This window comes from Dipodomys spectabilis, unplaced genomic scaffold (assembly GCF_019054845.1).
Source record: "Dipodomys spectabilis isolate Male_0828 unplaced genomic scaffold, ASM1905484v1 ptg000141l, whole genome shotgun sequence".
In the NCBI taxonomy this organism is placed as follows: domain Eukaryota; kingdom Metazoa; phylum Chordata; class Mammalia; order Rodentia; family Heteromyidae; genus Dipodomys; species Dipodomys spectabilis.
Genome location: NW_024870818.1, coordinates 4,262,526 through 4,281,115, shown reverse-complemented (window position 1 = coordinate 4,281,115; position 18,590 = coordinate 4,262,526). Strand labels below are relative to the sequence as shown.

Genomic DNA, 18,590 nt, shown 5'->3' with positions numbered 1-18,590 from the left:
TTATTCAGTTGATTTTACCTAGTTATAATGCATCATTTATATATTTGTGAATTTGAATTTCTTAAGTTTTTCATAAACTTTGTGAATATCATTGTTAATAACTACCCATTAAGTGCATGTGCCATAGTTAACTGCATATAGGCTATTTTCAATAAAAACTAAACGTTAGGAATACCTCAGTGAACAAATTTTGATAAAAATATTCTATATTTTAGATTATTTTCTTAGTTTATTTTCCCCAAAGTTGGGTTATTGCATCTGCCTTTTGGCTTATGGTTTATGGTGCCAAATTGCTTTATAAAATGGTCATCTTTATGTATTTTATAATCAACAATATATGTCAATATCAGAAGCACCATACTTTAACCACTAATACAATTTTCCTATACCTAATTTGATAGGCAAAAAATAGTTTATCTTCTTTTAATTTTATTTGTTTCCTGGGAAATTTAATATTTTTATTTATTAGCTAGTTTTTTCTTCATAAATGGCTCATTGCATTCTTATCTGTTTCCTGACTGGAGGCATTAAGTTTTTTTCTTGTTTTGACCTGTTATTTTGTTTTGTGGACTTAGAGACATTTTATTCTATATATAGCTTTTAATTCTATTCTGTGTGTGTGTGTGTGTGTGTGTGTGTGTGTGTGTGTGTGTGTGTGTGTGTGTGTGTAAGGTATGTTTTGTTGGAATTTGGAATAATTTTAGATTCATAGAGGTTGCAAAGTTAGTATAGAGCATTTGTATATATATTCTTCACTCATCTTCAATTTTTCTTACTGTTATATAATCTTATATTACCATGGTATACTGTCAAAATAAACAAACAAACCTGGGTATATTAGTATCAAGTAGACTCCAGATTGACTATTCAGATGTCACCAGTTTTTTGATTGATCCCTTTTGTCTGCTCCAAGATCCAGTTGAATACTACATTGTATTTAGTTATCCATGGCAGATTTTCAGTCTTGTTTTCTTTTTTATTTTGTGCTATTCTAAGGTTTATTCAGTATGAATTATATGTGAACTTTGAATTATTGTTATGGTATTGTTATTGCTTTTTATTTGGCTTTCTTATGAGATTTTTGACAGAAATTGTGGATATGGTCTAAAAATAGGACTAAATTTTAATAGAAGGAAGTGTGATCTATATGACATAACTTCAACTTAAATAGCATCTTTATTAAAGCAAATAAGGTACTCACTACTGGTTTAATGAATATATCCTATAATTCCCCTTTACCACTCAGTATCTTCAATTTAAATTTGTGATTCAGGCCTAATTTTTCAAAGTTTTGAACTTCTGAACAAAGTAATTTGTCTATTTTGGGCAGCATTTTAAATTCCCGACTTTGTACAGAAACTTTTACTGCATTTTAAAATGTCACTTCCATGTAAACTTTGGGAATGAGATTGGCAAGACATGGATTGTTCAAATATGTGGACTATTTGCCAAAACAATTACTTTTTTAGGTATATCAAATATATTGGAGATGACATGGTTTCTTGACAGGAAGTAGATTATAATATAAATCCAGAATTAGATTATAAAATAAACCAGTCTCAATAAGTTTTTTTTCTTATGGTGCGATTAAAATGTCTATTATGTGGCTACAAAAGAGAATGGAACCTAGAAAATGTGTGGTTGGGGCAGTTTTGGCATATTGAGTTTTTAAAAATTGTTACTATAAAGGTGACATACGGAGGGGTTGCAGTTACATAAGTCAGGTTATGACTACATTTCTTTTTGGACAATGTCACCCCTTCCCTTGCTCTCTCTAGTTTTTCCTTCCCATCCCAATGTATTGAGTTTTAATATTTGATGTTTCTGTGTAAATCATATTATTCTTACATTTGACCATAAAGTTTTCAGAAAATGGGTTTACTAATTGACTGTGTACCTATTATGAACAGTAGATAGTTAAATATTATTTCATGTACTGATTGAGGTAGAAGGTTAACTTTAAATTTGAATTACTCCATTTTTTTCTAGTATTTACTAAAATAAATGAGTAAAGGTCCTAAGTAGTAAATTTGTAAAAAGGAGAAAAATTTGTTAGGTTTTCTCAATGCATATGATGCTCCCAGTTATATTTAAATGAGTGACTAAATTAAGTACATTTAATTGACATAGAAAGCATTTAATAGATCTGAAGGTGTTTAGTATGAGTTGAATTTTGCATAGTCAGGTTTGTTTTCTTAGAAGTTTCAATGGAATGTAATTTTCAGCCTGAATGTTATGATTAACTAAGTATCAATATAGAAAGGGTAGTTTGTTGTGAAATTTCGTGTGTGCGTGTGCGTGTGTGTGTGTGTGTGTGTGTGTGTGTGTGTGTGTGTGTGTGGTGTGTGTGTGTGGTGGGGCTCGAACTCTGGGCTGGGCACTGTCCCTTAGCGCTTCAGCTCAAGGCTAGCCCTCTACCACTTGAGCCACAGCACCACTTCCAGCCTTTTCTGTTTATGTGGTGCTGAGGAATCAAATCCAGGGCCTCATGCATGCAAGGCAAGTACTCTATCACAGAGCCACCTTCCCAGCCCTCAGTTTAAACCTTTTAAGTTTATTTAAATTTCTTCTATTTTTTTCCTTTTTGATAAAATCTGTTATTTTATTCTAGTTCTGATAGTTTTTCTCAACATTACCTTTCAATTCTTCATTTTATACTCTAATTCTTAGTGAAAATAGTGATATAATTTCCACAGTTATTTCTTGTTCATTAAATATTCTCCTTGTATTATTCATGGGTATAGTATTTTTTATATTTCTGAGAATACTGATATTTATTTCCTTCTCTCTCTTTTTTTTATATCATCTTGCCTTTTATATTAGAAGTTTCATCAGGTGATCTTGATCTGTTCACATTGAACAGGGAGACAGTACAAAACTATGTGGAAGCTCTCTGGCTATGAATGAAGTGGGTGATAGCAGTTTTGGAGGTTGCTGAAAGACAAGTGCTCAGCTAAGCATTATAGGCTATGTCTGTCTCTACCTAACACATATACACACACTGCTATATTAATAGTGTAAAGGATTTATCATTTTTCTAATATTTTTGGGACAAGCAGTACTATGATAGATTATTGCCACATATGTATGGGATCCTGAGCTTCTCAAACAATACTTTAAAAAATTAAATTGTTATTATAAAGGTGATATACAGAGGTGTTACAATTATATAAGTCAGGTAAAGAGTACATTTTTGGATAATGTCATCCTTTCTCTCACTGTCCCAATTTTTTCCTCCTGTTCCCACTCACAAGTTATATAGTTCATGTTCAACATAGTGTCTACTGAGTACCACAAACAATGCTTGTTGCTCTGTGTATTACTTTATAATATCATCTTTAATGATTCCTTTAATTTAGAGATTTACTCTTCATTTCTCTAATCCTGTTGGAACAAACCTAACATGTCATTAATGCAAATATTAATATTTCCATGAATGTTCTTAACTTATTTCGCCTTTGGACCCATTGGTCCTGTGAAGTTTGTTGTATACTGGAGCTTGAGCTCCTATGCTCTCACTTGGCTTTTTTGCTTGTGGCTGGTGCTCTATTATTTGAACCATATCTCTACTTCTGGCTTTTTAGTGGTTAATTGGAGATAAGATTCTCTTGGATTTGTCTTTCCTGGGTTGGCTTAAAACCCCAATCCTCAGGTCTCAGCCTCCTGAGTAGCTAGGATTACAGGTGTGAGCACCAGTGCCCGACTTCTCTGAGGTTTTTATTTGATAGATGAAAAGCCTCTTGAGTTTTAGATGATACAACCAGATGAAGGATTGGGATTCAAACCTACTATCTTCAAACCTACCTACTATTGCTTGTGTGTGTGTGTGTGTGTGTGTGTGTGTGTGTGTGTGTGTGTGTTTAATGGGACTTGAACTCTGGGTCTGGGTGCTATCCTTGAACTTTTTTTTTTCCCTCATTCTTGGGTCTTGAATTCTGGGCCTGGGCGCTGTTCCTCAGCTTTTCAGCTCAAGGAGAGCACTCTACCATTTGAGCCACAGCACTACTGGTTTTCTGGTGGGTAGTTGGAGATAAGAGACTTTCTTTCCTGGGCTGGTTTTGAACCATGATCCTCAGATCTCAGCCTCCTGAGTAGCTAGGATTATAGGAATAAGACACCAATGCCTGGCCAAATTTGTCTACTTTTTTATGATTTTGTTATATATTATCTATTATCTACTCCTTTCCAATAAGTGTTCTTTGAATACCAAGAAATCTCTTGAGATCTTAAACTCACAATCAAGACAAATATAATTATCACAAACAAAATTGCGTCAGTTACAGAAGTGGATTGAGAGGAAATTGCATGATTTTTTTTTTTTTTTGAGGGCAAGAAGGGTATCAGATTGATCCATATTCCTGAGAGCCAGATATGAAAACTAAATATGCCAGTATTTGTGTTAGTAATGTGAGGTTTGTTCCACTAAGTCTAGAAAAAGAAGAGCAAATAACATATTAGGTTAAAATAGTCATTATGTATGGTGCTAAAAAAATTAATAAAGTAAGAAACATTGTTTGGGAGGTTCTGAACTGTATACATACCCAGCAGTTGTTAATAACAGTGCTCTCTAAAAAATGTTTTTATATTAGAAAAATTAAGTGTACTCTTGAATAGTACACTTTTTGATGGCCTATCACAAAACACATGCAGATAAAATATGCCAACATGTACTTCCTTAATTTTATTGATGTTGTCCCCTAGTTACAGTTAGACAAGTATCAGAAATCAGCAAAAGTCCATATGTATCACCAGTTATTTTTAGCAAAAGCAATCACAGTAAGATACTTTAAAAATGATAGGATGATACAAAATAAAAAAATTACAGCATTTTTAAGTGACAAAGATGTTTTACATCTTTCATTATTAGAACTTCCCTTAATTTTTATAGAAAGGAAATCTATACCTGTATATGTACTTTTTCTTGCATTTATACCTTTTTTCCTGTTGAATAAATTATTACAGCTTGTTAAATAATTTGTGAGGTAAGCATAAAGGAGTATAATTAACTGGAGCAAGAGCAATGATCATATAATAGAAGGCATACTTAACCTACTGAAGGATAAAAACAATTACCTGAGAAATAGTAAAGTCTTTTTGTTCCAGTATTTACAGTATCTCATTGTGAAATGTTCCGTTATGGCTAAGGACCTTTTTTCCTAAAAGTAATAACCTCATTTTTTAGTCAAGTGCCTATTCACATTTATTTGGGCATTAATACTTTTGGACTTTATTTTTCTCATTGCAAATGTATTATGGATTCTGTGGTGAGAAATATTTACTTTTTTGCAGTCTGTAGGCTTAAGATTACTTTATTTTTACTTTAAGTACAACTCAAAGGTTTAAATATTAGTTAGATATATTAGTTCTATTTTAGAAACGCAATTTCATATAAATGAAACTCATTAGGACATAAGCCCTTTGACATGTAAGCTTCTATAAGATAGCAAGTATTTTATTATTGTTATGTGTTTATTTTAATTTACTGAGTTTCCTCGCTTTCTAGAACGTTGATATGTCAATGTAGTAGATGCAATCAGAAACCAAACAGCCTAGCCCTATTATTCGCTCATTTCTCAAAAGTATAGAGTGTTCCAGGTCAACTGGCATTCTGTGTGATGAGTCAGGTTCAGGAACTTTGTATCTGAGAACTTTGCTTTCTCTTGTTTCTAGAGCCCTTTCCATTCAGTTATTATTGGAAAAGTATACTGGTCAGCTATTCATTTTACACCAAGAATGGCACAAGTACTTGTCACAGTTTAGCAGTGAGAAATTTTGTGGCCTTATGTCAATGTCAGTATGGTGGTGGTGTGGTAAAGGGGTTAGAATCCTTCTTTGCAACACCTCACAGGATTTACACTGCGCTCAGTTAGGCAGCACGGAATCTTTGGTAGTCTTTTGCTAAGAAATATTACTTCTCCTTTCATAATATTGGTAATACTAGCTAGTTCAACAGTGTTAGAAACAGAAGACCACAGATCCTTTATCCCATTCCTGAATTTCTCATTTCGCTTTTAAGCTACTAAATATTTAGCGAATTAGTGCCACCTAATGTGAACTGTGGTGTTTATAGGTAGCAACATTTTAATGTAGTCCTTTCATTTAATAAATTAAGCAATAGGCTCAGAGAAATTGACATTCCTAAGGTTTTTGGTGTTAGACCTAAGAAAAAACAAGTACCTAACTCCTAGTCTAGAATTCTTTCTTACGTATTATTTCATTTTTGAAGGGTTCTCATTTATAAACTGGGACTTCCTACACTAAATTGTTTCACAATATTTTCTCTTAGTACCCTTCCAAGATACTTGCTCTAGAAAGTGATACAGAGGAGAATGAGTGATCTGAAAAGTATTTGTGAATACCATAGGAATGGCCCAGGAATTGAAGGAGCTACAAGAAAAAGGAGGGAAGGATGCTAGAGTCAAGTGGGACCTGTTTCAAATGTTTGTTCACACTTTGTGAAACTTCCTATGTTAAGGCAAAGAATACATCCCTTCTACTTCTTTTGGTTTAGAAATAAGTAATTTGTCTGTCTAAGTGCTCTTTAAATTCAGTGCAATGTTTAAAAATGAATGGTTTATTGTTCATAATCGATTCCAAACTAAAATTGTATTTATTTTTAAAAATTTACCACATACTTTTTTTTTGTTTTTTGGGTTCGGTCGTGGGGCCTGAACTCTGGGCCTGGGCACTATCCCTCAGCTCTTCAGCTCAAGGCTAGCGCTCTACCACTTGAGCCACAGCACCACTTCTGGCTTTTTTTCTTTTTGCTTATGTGGTGCTGAGGAATTGAACCCAGGGCCTCATGCATGCAAGGCAAGCGCTCTACCTCTGAGCCACCTTCCCAGCCCTACCACATACTTTAAATACCTTCTCCATAATAAAGTATTATATTCATTGCATACAGAAATGTTTATTTCTAAAATGACATGAAATTTTGTTTCCTAGTAATATGCACAGTATTGTGAGGTATTTCTTCTTGATGTCTTTTTTATTATATAGTATGGGAAAATTAAAATTATATTAAATAACATAAACCTTAAGCATTGTTCAATGCCTATAAATGTTCTTAGAAAGTAATCTTAACTTATATAGTATCTAGTAAACAGTCATACTGTAATTACTAATCTTTTGTAGAATTTTATATTAAATGTGTCATTATTAATTACACTTTTTACAAATCCAAGTGCACACCTTTTGTTGGGTTTTACATTAAATGTGTCATTATTAATTACACTTTTTACAAATTCAAATCAAGTGCATGTTTCCTGAGATATAAAAATTTTCTAATTAAGGCCTTTTTGTCTTTTTCTATTCTCTCCAACATTGTGCTTTGACTAGGGGATAGCTATTCATTTTCCCCCTAGATTGTTAACTTCAAGAGGGAAGAGTTTGCCTTCTCTCATTTCTTGCTCAACATACAGCACTTAGCAACACAGCAGATATTCAGTAAATTATTTGCTGAATGCTTTGGATTTTTTTTTAATGCCATTTCTAGTTTTATCTCACACTTTTTTTTTTTTTTTTTCCAGAGCTAGGACTGAACTGAGCTAAATCTCCAACCCCACACTTAGGATTCTTGAGAGTGGAAAAGTATACAGAAGTCTAAATTTAAGCTAGAAATAGTTTTCTTCAAACTTGCCTTACTACCCAGTACCTCATTTAGTAACAAAGTGAGGGCATAACATTTAGTTGCAGATTAAACAAGATAAAACTAACTAATTTATAATCTGGGTCATTGTAGTTCTCTTTTTCTTTCTCTATTACTGTCTTCTGTCCTCCTCCCTACCTTCTATTCTCCAGAATTTAGATTTAAGACAGAGGTTGCAATTTTTGTATTCAAATTGTTCCCTTTTTATGGGCAATGGAAGTAATTTAAGAGTTTGTTTCCCAAACAAGCCAAAAGGCTTGAAAATTTCCATTAAACAGATTTCTTATGAAGTGTGGTTATATATACACATTGTATGTGTGTATTTACCAGTTTACAAGACATTCTTAGTAAATATATGTAAATACTTGTGTGTGTATTATGTTTTGTATTATATGGCAGCCTACCTGATTTCCATTTTGAAGTGATGGGATGGGAACAAAACATATGACTATCAAATTCTCTCTGAAACCTGATGTCTATTAGGTTTTCTTGACTATTTTGATTGAAAGTTGTATGAATATAGGTCCTCTGTAGCTGGAAAAACTCTCACAATTGCTGTGGCCCCTTTTCCCTTCGAGTACATATGTAAATATTTAATGGCTCTTTTGTAGCAGAGCACGGATGCTTAAAATATTAATTATGGCCAGCCAATTGTGTGGTTATTAGTTCTGTTCTGCCAAGAATATATTATTTTAGAACACACTGCTTTATTTTGCTCTTCATAATCCTCATAATATCAAGTTGGACCTGTTTCTATTTTTAGAGGAGACCTTTTTCTCCCCCCTAATTTGGGACTCAAACTAGGATTTTGTGCATGCTATGCAGGTCTTGTGCCACTGAGCTACATCCCTGTCCTTAGGGGGACATTTAAAATATGAATGATTTAGAGTCACAAAACAAGTTTATCTCTGAGGACATTGCCAAATACAGTGTTTATATACCTGCCATACAATTTCCTGCCCTTTTTATGCTAAAAAAAGAAAAGAAGAAAGAAAAACACCAGAAACCTCTCCTTTTCTGAAGTACTAAGTGGATTGAAGGAGGAAGGGTGCTGAGTCCCCTTAGAAGGAGGTTAAGAGTTGAAGTAACTCTGGAGGATGTTGTAGAGGAAGGAGACAGTCTCATTCTCATCCTAGGCAATGCCTCGCTGATGTTTCGAGTCAGGAGGTGTTGGGAGTGCCCACTACCTGTTTACCAGCAGTCCTCAGCCAAGGGTGCACCTTTAAAATAATCTGTGAAGTTTTTAAAACCCTGTATACCAAACAAATTAAATGAGCTTCTCTAGGGCAGAAATGTAGGCATCAGTTTCTTTTGTTTTTGTGTTTTTTGTTTTTGTTGGTCTGGGGTCTGAACTCTGGGCCTGGGTGAGGTCTCTCAACTCTTCAGCTCAAGGCTAGTAGCACTCTACCTCTTGAGCCAGAGTGCCACTTCTGGCTTTTTCTGCTTATGTGGTGCTGAGGAATTGAACCCAGGGCCTCATGCATGCAAGGCAAGCACTCTACCACTGAGCCACCTTCCCAGCCTGGCATCAGTATCTATCTATCTATCTATCTATCTATCTATCTATCTATCTATCTATCTATCTATCTATCTATCTATCTATCTATCTATCTATCTATCTATCTACCTACCTACCTACCTACCTACCTACCTACCTACCTATCTACCTATCTACCTATCTACCTATCTACCTATCTATCTATCTGCCTATCTGCCTATCTGCCTATCTGCCTATCTACCTATCTACCTATCTACCTATCTATCTATCTATCTATCTTTTGATTGGTTGTGGGGTTTGAACTCTGGGCTTGGGCCCTGTCCCTGTGCTCTTCAGCTCAAGTCTAGTACTCTACAACTTGAGCCGCAGGGCCACTTCTGGTTTTCTAGTGGCTTATTGGAGATAAGAGTCTCATGGACTTTCCTGCCTGGCCTGGCTTTGAACTGCCATCCTCAGATCTCAGCCTCCTGAGTGGCTAGGATTACTGGCGTGAGCCACTGGCACCAGCATCAGCATTTTTAAAAAGCTTTCCTGGTAGCTGGATGCTGATGATTCAGGCCTATCTATCTACTAGGGAGACTGAGATCAGGAACATCTCAGTTTGGTCATACATGTGAGACTTCTTAACCAATAACTGCAGTGGCATTCTTCTGTCTCATTGGTACATGGGATGCTGAGATCCAGAGGACTGCGGTTCTAGGGTAGCCTGGGCAGAAAAGTCTGTGGAAGAACCTAGGTGTGCTGACATGTACCTGTCATACTAGCTGTGATAGTAAAGTGAAAAATACATTCTCTGTCCAGGTTTATACGTGGGCAGGAAGTGAGACCATATCTCAAAAATAACCAGTGCAAAAAAGAGCTGGAGGCATGGCTCCGTAGTAGAACACCTGCCCAATAAGATGAAGCTCTAAGTTTAAAACCCAGAATCATTAAAAAGATAAAAATAAAAGCTGACCCAGGTGCCGCTGGCTCACACCCATAAGCCTGTAATCATGATTTGGATGTCTTTGAGACTTATCTCCATTGCACTACCAGAAAGCCAGAAGTGAGGCTGTGGTTCAAGTGGTAGAGTGCTAGCCTTGAGCAAAAGAAGCTCAGAGACAGTTTCAAGGTCCTGAGTTCAAGCCCCAGGATTGGCACCAAAAATAAAATAAGAAAAACAAAAAGAACTTTTTAGGTAGCTTTAATGTATACCCAAGATAAGGGCCCCTACAAAGTTCCAATAAGCTGCAGAGAGGATGTATTTTATAGCTTTGATTTTAGTTGGACCTCATCAATTACTAACCAATTGAGAATTCCTGATGGAATTTAAGGTTCATTCTATTCAGCAGTAAATACTTATTGGCCCTTTAACCTTATACTGGATTTTTATTAGTTGATAGGAATACAAAGATATATAAGTTCGATAAAGTAGTGTAGACTAGTGGTAAAGATAGAAACAATGCATAATTTTATATAGAGAATACAGAGTTTGAAAATAGAGGTGTTGGAAGCATAGTAAGAATAATCAGCTCAGATTAGGACCCAAAGAAGGGCATAAGGTGAGATGAGTATTAAGAACTTGAAACAATGTTTGGGATTTGATGAAGATGCCGCCTATGAGATACTTAAATGTTGTATAGTTAGAAGATAGTGAAGTATTTTTAAGAACAAAACAAAACAACAACAGAAAAGTATTGATAACTTAGCACCTGTGTCTCACATCTGTAATCTTAATTATGCAGGAGGCTGAGTAGATCTGAGAATCTCTGTTCAATGCCAGCTCTGGCAGGAAAGTTTGTGAGACTCTTGTCTTTAATTAACTACCAAAAAGCCAAAAATGACACTGTGGCTCAAAATGGTACAACACTAGCCTTGAGCACAAAAGTTTAGTAACAGTTCCTGGGCCCTGAGTTCAAAGCCCGTGGACTGGCGCGCGCGCACGCATGTGCGCACACACACACAAAACCAATATTGAGGAATATAGTTCTTACCTTGCATGTCATGGGAACACAGGGCCAGTTAAATATAGGCTATAATTATAATTATAAAAATTAGTATAAATTTCCACAATGCATAATAGGCTTTGATGAAATCTAACCATTCCATTACTCAGGACCTTGTGATTTCACTTGGCTTTTTCCCTCACACCTAAGACTCTACTACTTGAGTCATATTTCTAGTCTGACTTTTTGCAGAGTCTCAGACCAAGTAAGTGCTCTACCACTTAAGCCACACCCCTATCCCTTTTTTGGTTAGGTATCATGCTTTTTCACCTTGGCTGGTATTGGACTGCATTTTTTCCACTTATATTTTCTTTCTAGATACTCAGGTTATTTATTTGAAGATTTTTCAGGGTTTTTTTTTTTTTTTTTTTTTTAGGGGGGATAGTACTGAAGTTTGAATACAGGGCCCAGTGTTTGAAAAGCAGAATGATTTACTATATCTCCTGCCCCCCCTCCGCCCCTTTTTAAAAAAATTGCCTGAGTGTATTCCTGGACCACAACCTGCCTATTTTAGGCTTCCTTTTAAGAACAGGATGACAGATGTGCACCATTCCACCCAGCTATTAGTTGAGATATGGGGCGTCATGAACTTTTCCGCCTAGGTTGGCCTGGAATCTTAATCTTTCTCATCTCTGCCTCCCAACAACTAGGATTACAGGAGTGAGACACTAGTGCTCAGCTTGCTTTTTAGCTTATTTTTCAGGCTGACCTAAGCCTGTGATTGTCCTGCATCTACTTTCTCCTTAGATGGGACTTTCAGGCATTGCTGCAATGTTAGCTATTTCTTATTTTATTAAGATATGTTAATGATATATGTGTGTGTATATATATATATATATATGTGTGTGTATGTGTGTATATATATGTATATATACATATATATACACACACATATAAACAGCAGTGTGATATTTCATCCCATGCATACAACATGCATTAATCAAGTCCAATCTCCCCATTTCTGCCCTTCCTCAAGCCTTCCCAATCCCCAGTAATTAATGTTCTACTCTTAGTCAACTTTTTTAGCTTCCACCTGAGGATATGCATCATGTTTCTCTCTATGTCTGGCTTATTTCACTTAATATCTTCCACTTCCATCCATTACTCAGTGACCTTAGTCACATTTTTTTCTTGAAGTCTATTTGTCAGATAAAAGTATAGCTACTTCTATTTATATTGTTTTGAATTGAATAGAGTATCATTTTCCATCCTTTCACTTTACACTGGTGAAATGGGTTTCTTGTAGGCAGCATATTGTTTTGTTTTGTTTTTGTCAGACTAAGATATTTCAGAAGTCCTTTTTAAGTTCAAATATTCTTTGTCCCACTTTAATCTGTTGAGTCCTTCAACTGTATTTTTTGAGTTTGGTTCTTCTTAGAATCTCTTTTTACATAATTTTTCATTAATAACCTGTATTATCTTCCTAACTATCTGTATTCTCCTGGATTTCATTGTGCTATTTTATAATCATTTATTTTTTTGGCTAGTACCAATGTTTGGACTCAGAACTTTCATATTTGCTCAGCCACCACTTGAACCATGTCTCCATAGTGGCATTTTGCTGGTTAATTGAAGTTAGTCTTGAAGACTTTTCTTTCCCTGTTGGCTCCAAACCAGTCCTCTAGATCTCAGCCTTCTGAAAAACTAGAACTACAGATGTGCCACTCCTGTGCCAGCTTCTTTAAAATTCTTTATCAAATTTTTCATCCATTTAAAATTGTTTGGAATATGAGAGTTCTTTTGAAGACATCCTACTGCTTTGGCTTTTTTCATATTTCTTGTGTTCCTACACTGCAATTTGAGCTCTAATGAACAGACAGTTGTTTTTTTTTTTTTTGCCGGTCATGGGGCCTGAACTCTGGGTCTGGGCGCTGTCCCTCAGCTCTTCAGCTCCAGGCTAGTGCTCTACCACTGGAGCCACAGCACCACTTCCGGCTTTTTCTGTTTATGTGGTGCTGAGGAATCGAACCCAGGGCCTCATGCTTGCAAGGCATGCACTCTACCACTGAGCTACCTTCCCAGCCCCTGAACAGACAGTTTTATCAGGAGACTTCTTAGTAAGCAGCTTTCTCCTGAAGATATGTCTTCAGGGTACTAGTACGTTACATAATGTTGGCTTTGATTCTAGCTACACACCATAGTGTAACCTCCCTATGGATTATTTGGCTGTGATTAATATCTTTGGGCATGTCATAATGCATATTGTGTCACTATCTGTTTAGAACACACAAGAGTAGAGACACTGTATTAACAGCAGTAGGTATGCTATGCTCACTGTGTGGTAGCTCCAGTTCTCCTGTGATCATTCCTTATTTCCATTTGCCTGAAGTAATCACAGGTGAAGCTTGACCTGCTTCGACAGGCCTTTGGAGGCTTGGGACCACATGCCTCGATGTGGAATTATGGGGAAGAGGGCAGTGTGGGTGCTCCCAAGCTTGCTTTTTGAGATAGTGTCTTGCTAACTTTTTGCTCTGGCTTGCCTTGAACTCCTCTCTCTCTCTCCATCTCCCTCTCTTTCTCTCTTTTTCTCTCCCTCCCTCTTCCCCCCCCCCCCCCAGCCCCTCAATCTTTCTTTTCTGGTACTAGAGTTTGAACTCAGGACTTTATCCTTGCTAGGCATGTGTTCTACCACTTGAGCCATGCCTCCTGTTCTTTCTCAAGTTACTGAGGTAGGGTTTTGCCTTTTTGCCTGGTCTGATCTGGACTTTAGTTTTACTTCCTGCCAGATATGTGCCACCATACTCAGATTTTTATTTTTTTCTGTTTAGCTAGGGAGCTTGTTAACCTCTTTTGCTTGGGCTGGCCTGGAACCAGAATCCTCCCAGTCTTAGCTAAAATTAATAGCTATGAGCCTTCACAACAGAATCTTCTTTGATTTTTGTTGCGTTGAGGGCTCTCTGTGTTTATTAGACAGGAAGTAAGCACTCTTATCATTTGAGACATACTCTACCTCCAGCTGTTTTTTACTCTGGTTATTTTTGAGCCTAATGTCGGTTTTTCTTCTTTTTTCATTTTTACATTTAGAAATTTATTTTGTTAATTCACAATCTGTATATAGCTTTACTTTAAAAAAAAAAAAAAAGAGCCGGGCTCCGGTGGCTCATGCCTGTAATCCTAGCTACTCAGGAGGCTGAGATCTGAGGATTGTGGTTCAAAGTCAGCCCGGGCAGGAAAGTCTGTGAGACTCATCTCCAATAAACCACCAGAAAACTGGCAGTGGCATGTGGCTCAAATGATAGAGCACTTGCCTTGAGCTAAAGAGCTGAGGGACAGTGCCTAGGCCCAGAGTTCAAGCCCCATGGCTGACAAAAAAAAAAGAAAAAAAAAGAAAAAGAAACCAATAACAGTGAAACCAAGACACTGTTTGAAAGTCTGAACCCTTCCAATGGCATCTCACATTTTACCTAGGCTGACTTTGGACTGCAATCCTACTTTTTGGGATGAGATATGTGCAGTGCTGCCCTAGATTTTTCTGTTGAGATTGGCCTAGCAGGCCTTGGAACCACTGACGTCCTGATTTAGTCTTCTGTGTAACTGATGATTTGTGCCCATCACTGTGTCCAGCTATTTGTTCATGTGAAAACTAACAAACTTTTCATATCGCTGGCTTCAACTTGAGATCTTCTTGATCTTAGCCTCCAGAGTGAGTATCTAGGATTACAGACATTATTAGGAGGTACCGGGCTCCTCTTTGATTCTCTTTTAGGTACTTACAGACATAAATTTTCCTCTTAGAACTCCCTTTGTTATATTCAAAAGATTCTGGTAAAATGTGTTCAATTGGTTGTATGAATTTCATTTCAAGTCCATATTTACTTCTTTAATGATACTGATCATTCACCAATATAATGTTCAGTGTCTATGTTTGAATATTTTAGGTAGTTTCTTTTGCTATTGATTTCTAGTTTTATTCCATTGTATTTTGATAAAATATAGTAAGTTATTTCTGTTTTTTGTCAAGAGTTGATTTATATCCTAAAATACATTGTTTCAGAGAAAGTTCCATATATATATATACCCACACACACACACACACACATATATATATATATATATATATATATATATATACGTGTGTGTATATATATATATATATATATATACATGTGTGTGTGTGTATATATATATATATATATATATATATATATATATATATATATTAGCTGTTTGGTGGAATATTCTGTACATGTCTATTAAGACCATTTTATCTATAGTGTCATTTAATTCTGAAGTTTCTTTGTTGATTTTTTTGTCTGGATAGCCTATCTATTAATGAGAGTGAATTATTAAAGTTACCCACTATTTTATTATGTTGGATGTATCTGTGCTTTCTGTCCAGTAGTGTTTATTTATTTATTTATTGGTTGGTTGGTTGGTTGGTTATGGGGTCTGGACTCTGAGCCTAGATGCTGCCTCTCAGCTCTTCAGCTCAAGGCTAGCACTCTACCGTTTGAGCCACAATGCCACTTCTGCCTTTTTCTGCTTATGTGGTGCTGAGGCATCGAACCCAGGGCCTCATGCATGCAAGGCAAGCATTTTATCATTGAGCCACCTTCCCAGCCCTGTTCAGTAGTTTTTTAAAAATAAAATGGGATGTACTAATGTTTAGGGCATATATGTTTACAATAATTATATCCTCTTGATGGATTGCTCCCTTTATCAAAATGAAGTGCCTTTCTTTATCTTTTCTGTTTAATTTTGGAGACTGCTTTGTCAGATATGAATGTAGAGATTCCTTCTTGCTCTCAGGTTCTATTTGATGGTAATATTATTTTCTTTTGTTTCATTTTAAGCTTTGAGTTGTGATTCCTATAGGAAATGTGATTCAAATAGGAAACAATAATTGAGTTTTTAATCCATTCTACCATTCTGTGTCTTTTTTTTTGTCTGCCATGGGGCTTGAACTCTGGACCTGAGCACTGTCCCTCAGCTCTTCAGCTCAAGGCTAGTGCTCTACCACTTGAGCCACAGCACCACTTCTTGTTTTCTGGTGGTTTATTGGAGATAAGATTCTCACAGAGTTTCCTTCCTGGGCTGGCTTTGAACCGTGATCCTCAGATCTCAGCCTTCTGAGTAGCTAGGATTATAGGTATGAGCCACTGGCACCGTCCATTGTGTGTCTTTTGATTGGAGAATCAACAGTTAATAGAGTTATTGGGGCTGGAAAGGTGGCTCAGTGGTAGAGTGCTTGCCTTGAATGCATGATGCCCTGGGTTCAATTCCCCAACACCACATAGGTAGTGGCACTGTGGCTCAAATGGTAGAGCACTAGCCTTGAGCTGAAGAGCTGAGGGACAGCGCCCAGGTCCAGAGTTCAGGCCCCGTGACCAACAAAAAAATAAAATAAATAAAAAAATTATTAAGCAATATGTAGTAATTCTTACCACATTGTTGTTTTTAAATGTTTGATTCTTCCCCACTCCTTATTTGTTTATCTTCTAGTGAAATTTATTCTTAAATTTTTTTGGTTGTATTTACTTTCCTCTTCTATGTTTAGAATCTTTTTAGATATATTCTATAGTTCTGGCTTAGTGGTTATGAATTCCTTTAGTTTTTGTTTATTATGAAACAAAACTTCCCAATATTCTGGTTAACAATACTAGATACAGTAATCTAGGTTGGTGGGTTTTTCTTTCAGAATTTGAAATAGATCATTCTATGCCCTCTTTGCTTTTAGTATATTTTGCTTGGTTTGTCCCAATAAATTAGCATGCTTTTAAAAATGTGTGTGAAGGACATATTAGTCATTTAAATTAGATCTCATTTTAGCATCAACTGTATTGGAATATAGAGTTTTATTTTAATAGTACTACTATGTAATTTAAAGCAAATGACATTTTAGGCCTTTAAAAAGTGCTAAAATGAAACTTTACTAACTTAGATTTTCCTGTTTGACAGGCAACCAGATAAACTGGTGGTAGTTTGGACAAGAAGAAGCCGAAGAAAGTCTTCTAAGGTTAGTGTGTTTTGTAAATTTCTTACCAGAAATTTATTTCTTAAATTTCAGTAATTTAGTTGAATTTAGCTAAATTATTAAGCTTTTCTGATCCCAATAGAATATTTTAAACTATTAGTTGGCCTTTGGTTTTTAATTTTATTTTTTAATTACTATTATTTTTAGCTAATATACTGAAAGTGGATATGTCTTGAAATCTTTTAACTGTACTTCTTAAAGTGGGAGTCAAATAATTGAATTTTACTCTTGGACTTAATAGTGAATGTGTCTCAAATTTTAGGTGTTACCAGTATGATAGTGTTAGGAGATGGGGCCTTTAAAGGTGACAACTTCAAGAAGTGATTAGGCCTTGAGGGCTTCTTCCTCATGAATGGAAATAGATATCTTTAAAAGGGTGCCATGACAAGAGTTCATTGCATATTGCTCTTCTGCTTTAAACTGTGTGAAAATGCAGTAAGAATCCCTCACCAAATGCTAACGCATTGATCTTAGGCTTTCCAGGTTCCCGAACTGTGAGAAAATGAATTTCCATTCTCTGTAAACTATCTAGTTTATGATATTTTTATTGTAGTGACACAAATGAACTGAAAAAGTAACACTGAGCAATATAATACTATATGAACAAGTCCTACTTAGAAAATTGTGCTTAGAACAAACTTATTGCAATTCCAAGAGGATATAGTTAGGACATTCTTAAAGAACGATGAGTTACCTGAATTCATTGCCGGGTTGCAAAAGAATTTTTCAAAGTTTTTAATTTACGTGGGAAATAAAACAGAATTTTAACATGTTGAATAGCAATCTTACAGGAGATAGTAATCATAAGTATATTTATTGGTTGTTATTATACAGTATACAATAATCATATTTATTGGTTGTTGTTGAGTTTTATAAAATAAAGAAAAAGATGTGACTTGGACTATGGCGTAAGAGGTAGAGTACCTGCCTAGTAAGCATAAAGCCTTGAGTTCAAACTGCCAAAACAAGTATTACATTAAAAAAAAGGTGGTTTTTTTTGTTTTGAATTTTTTAAAAATTAAGAGCATTGTTTCAAGTTTGTTCTTTTATTTGTTTTGAGGCACAGACATGCTTTGCAGACTAGGCTGGCCTCAAACTCACAATCCTGCCTCTGCTTCCCAAATGCTGGGATTATAAAGTATATTTCATCATGCCTGGCATCAAGTTGTATTTTTATTGAGCTATTTTACTTTTATTGTTCTGTACAACCTATAGGCTTTAATCATTCAATATACTTGTGTAAGTACCAATTACTTCTACCAATATATGAATAATTTTCATCATCTTTTTCAATTGTTCTTCAGTCATTTCCCTCAGAGACAAGCATTGGTTTGTTTTCTGTTTTGTCTGTTTTTGAACTTCATATAAAATAGTACAGTGATATTGTACCTATTGTATAGTAGTACTACATGAAGTCTGATCTCTTGTGTTCAGTATTTTTTGGTATTTTGTGTGTGTGTGTTCTGTCTTGGGCTTAAACTTAGG

General features: G+C 35.6%; 1 protein-coding gene across 5 annotated transcripts in view; it reads left to right on the top strand.

Annotated features, from left to right (window-relative positions):
• The window catches only part of Ehbp1 (EH domain binding protein 1), a 285,025-nt gene that overhangs the window by 16,132 nt on the left and 250,303 nt on the right, over positions 1-18,590 (top strand). For all 5 annotated transcript variants that reach the window (XM_042691180.1, XM_042691182.1, XM_042691179.1 and 2 more), the window contains exon 3: positions 17,030-17,087. In XM_042691180.1, coding sequence (XP_042547114.1) covers positions 17,030-17,087 — 58 coding nt within the window. The remainder of the gene's footprint in view (positions 1-17,029; positions 17,088-18,590) is intronic.